The following is a 2814-nucleotide window of genomic DNA, read 5'->3' as shown; positions in this document are numbered from 1 at the left end:
ATGGAGAACTCAACGCAAGTCAAGTTATTTTACCTATTTGGCTTACAAGAGACATTTAACAACAAATCATTATATTTTATCTTGTCTCTTATCACATACCTTCTCATCATCACTGTGAATCTGACTCTGATCATAACAATCATTCAGGAGAAAGGCCTCCATGAGCCCATGTATATCTTTCTGTGTAGTCTATGTGTTAATGGGTTGTACGGAACCACTGGTTTCTACCCCAAGTTCTTACTGGACCTTCAGTCAGATGTTCAGGTGATATCTTATGGTGGATGTTTGATTCAAGCCTATGTAATATACACATCTGTCATGTGTGAAATTTCTATTCTTACAGTGATGTCTTATGACAGGTATGTGGCAATATGCAGACCATTACTATATCATACCATTGTGACATCTTTAACTGTTAGAAAGTTACTCTTATTTTCTTGGTGTGATCCTTTGTTTATAGCACTCATAACACTTCGTTTAACAGTCAGAATTCCTTTGTGTGGATCTCGCATTGATAAAATCTTCTGTGACAATCCTTCTATACTGAAGCATTCATGTTTACCCATTACCATCAATCGGATTTGGAGCCTTTTTACAATAGTGGTTCAAGTTTTACAGGTACTTTTCATTGCCTTTTCTTACTGTTAGATTGTAAGGACTTGTGTAAATTCAGCTGAGGGAAAGATTAAGTTCACAAAGACATGTGTGCCACATTTATTGACAATTGTTATTTTCATCATAGTGACCCTGTTTGACAATTTGCAAGGGTGGAATAGTAATGTTAATATTACTCTAAATATGCGTAATGCAATGGCTGTACAATTCCTTGTTATACCCCCTATCTTAAACCCTGTCATATATGGACTTAACCTCCTGCAAATTTGAATGGCAGGTATTACAAAGTGTAATACACATAAAATCATTGATATGAAATGTTAGTTACATGATGTTACCCAACAGGGAGACTTCCTGATATCAGAACAAAAATCTAAGTAAAACCTGCCAAAACTGCCACACTTGGTTCTTCACAATGTGGGCACAAGGCATACATCTGTACGATCAATAGTGGAAGTGTTGAATTATATTGTGTTAATATCTGTTTGCCCTGCTATGTATGATGATGTCATATTGCTGAGTATACCTTTAAGCGATAGGAAATACCCAAAATACAAAATGAACTGTAGGTGGATAAGGAAATATAAGCCATGTTGCAAGTTTAAATGGTCCCTCATTTCTTGATATCTATCGCCCTCTTCTGGGAAAGTGATTTACAAATATTCCAAGAGTAGAGTAATTGTAGCACACTTCCTGAGCAGGAAATGCCTGAATGTGTCCCAAATGTCACCCTATTCCCTATATAGTGCAGTACCTTTGACCAGAGCCAAAGTAGTGCACTATAAAAGGAATAGGGTGCAATTGATAGCATAAATATGTTACTCCTTATGCAGTTAAGAACTTTCTAAAGAAGAACGACAATATGCAAAGCTACTCTTTCAATACATATGGTCCTTCACTGGGTGCTTTATTCTTAATACTCTCAGAAAATAAAGGATGTCAATGACGCTTGTGGTTATAGTACATTAAAAGTATTGTTTTCTGTTAGGTTATTGAGTTGTGATAACGTATCTGTGCTTATAACCAGGTATCTCTCAAAATAAATGGATATTCACAACCACTTTGGAAGGCAATTCATTGTTTCATTGGTACAATAACAATCAGTGGTGTAAAGTACTCAAGTAAATATACTTGATTTTTGGGTATCTGTACTTTACTTTACTATTTCTATTTTTGACAACTTTTACTTTTACTTCACTACATTCCTAAAGAAAAGTATGTACTTTTTACTCCATACATTTTCCCAGACACCCAAAAGTACTTGTAACATTTTGAATGCTTAGCAGGACAGGAAAATGGTCTAATTCACACACATATCAAGAGAACATCCCTGGTCATCCCTACTGCCTCTGATCTGGCGGACTCACTGAACACATGCTTAGTTTGTAAATGATGTCTGAGTGTTGGAGCGTGCCTCTGGCTATCCGTAAATTATAAGAACAAGAAAATGGTGCCATATGGTTTGCTTAATATAAGGAATTTGAAATGATTTTTACAGTTACTTTTGATACTTAAGTATATTTTAGCAATTACATTTACTTTTGATACTTAAGTATATTTAAAACCAAATACTTTTAGACTTTTACTCAAGTAGTATTTTACTGGGTGACTTTCACTTTTACTTGAGTCATTTTCTATTAAGGTATCTTTGCTTTTACTGAAGTATGACAATTGGGTACTTTTACCACCACTGATAACAATAACATGTAACTACAAAGTATGGTTGAATGTAGGCTACACATTTGGAGTGACAGAAATGGCATCAACAAGATATAATAAATACTGAACAGAAATATCACATTCTGAATTTCCATTTAATTTAATCCTACATTTACATTTTTATCCAAGGTTAACATACATTCTATATTCATATTCTGACAAAAGGATTGCCTATATTCATATTCTGACAATTCAAAATGATGTATTTTTACTGTCTTATGGTGGTATGAATGATTGTTTTTGCTATGTGTTTTTGCAATGACACCTAAGTTGGTGTCATTGCAAAAATAATAATTTATACCACTGAGCAGCTGTTGGTAGAGAGGTGATTATAAATCTTGGTTACACTTTACATAAATCTTTCCTTTAAGGGGGTTGTTAAAGGTTTTTAAGTTTTATAGACTTAGTTAATATGTAGTCTGTAAATCAAATTATAACCCACTTATAACTCTGGGTTAGCCTACTGTTGAGCACTTTGTC

General features: G+C 34.2%; 1 protein-coding gene across 1 annotated transcript; it reads left to right on the top strand.

Annotated features, from left to right (window-relative positions):
* Positions 1-885, top strand: LOC311105774 (olfactory receptor 4A15-like; the record flags this gene model as incomplete). The annotated part of the gene is made up of 2 exons (XM_084147978.1): positions 1-283; positions 743-885. 2 exons carry the CDS (start codon positions 1-3, stop codon positions 883-885), a joined length of 426 nt encoding a protein of 141 aa, XP_084004104.1.
* Positions 886-2814: the final 1929 nt, after the last annotated feature.

The sequence above is a fragment of the Coregonus lavaretus genome (genome assembly GCF_964263955.1).
Source record: "Coregonus lavaretus genome assembly, chromosome: 30".
Lineage (NCBI taxonomy): Eukaryota > Metazoa > Chordata > Actinopteri > Salmoniformes > Salmonidae > Coregonus > Coregonus lavaretus.
Note: the sequence above shows the minus strand (reverse complement) of the source record. Positions and strands in the feature narration are given on the sequence as shown.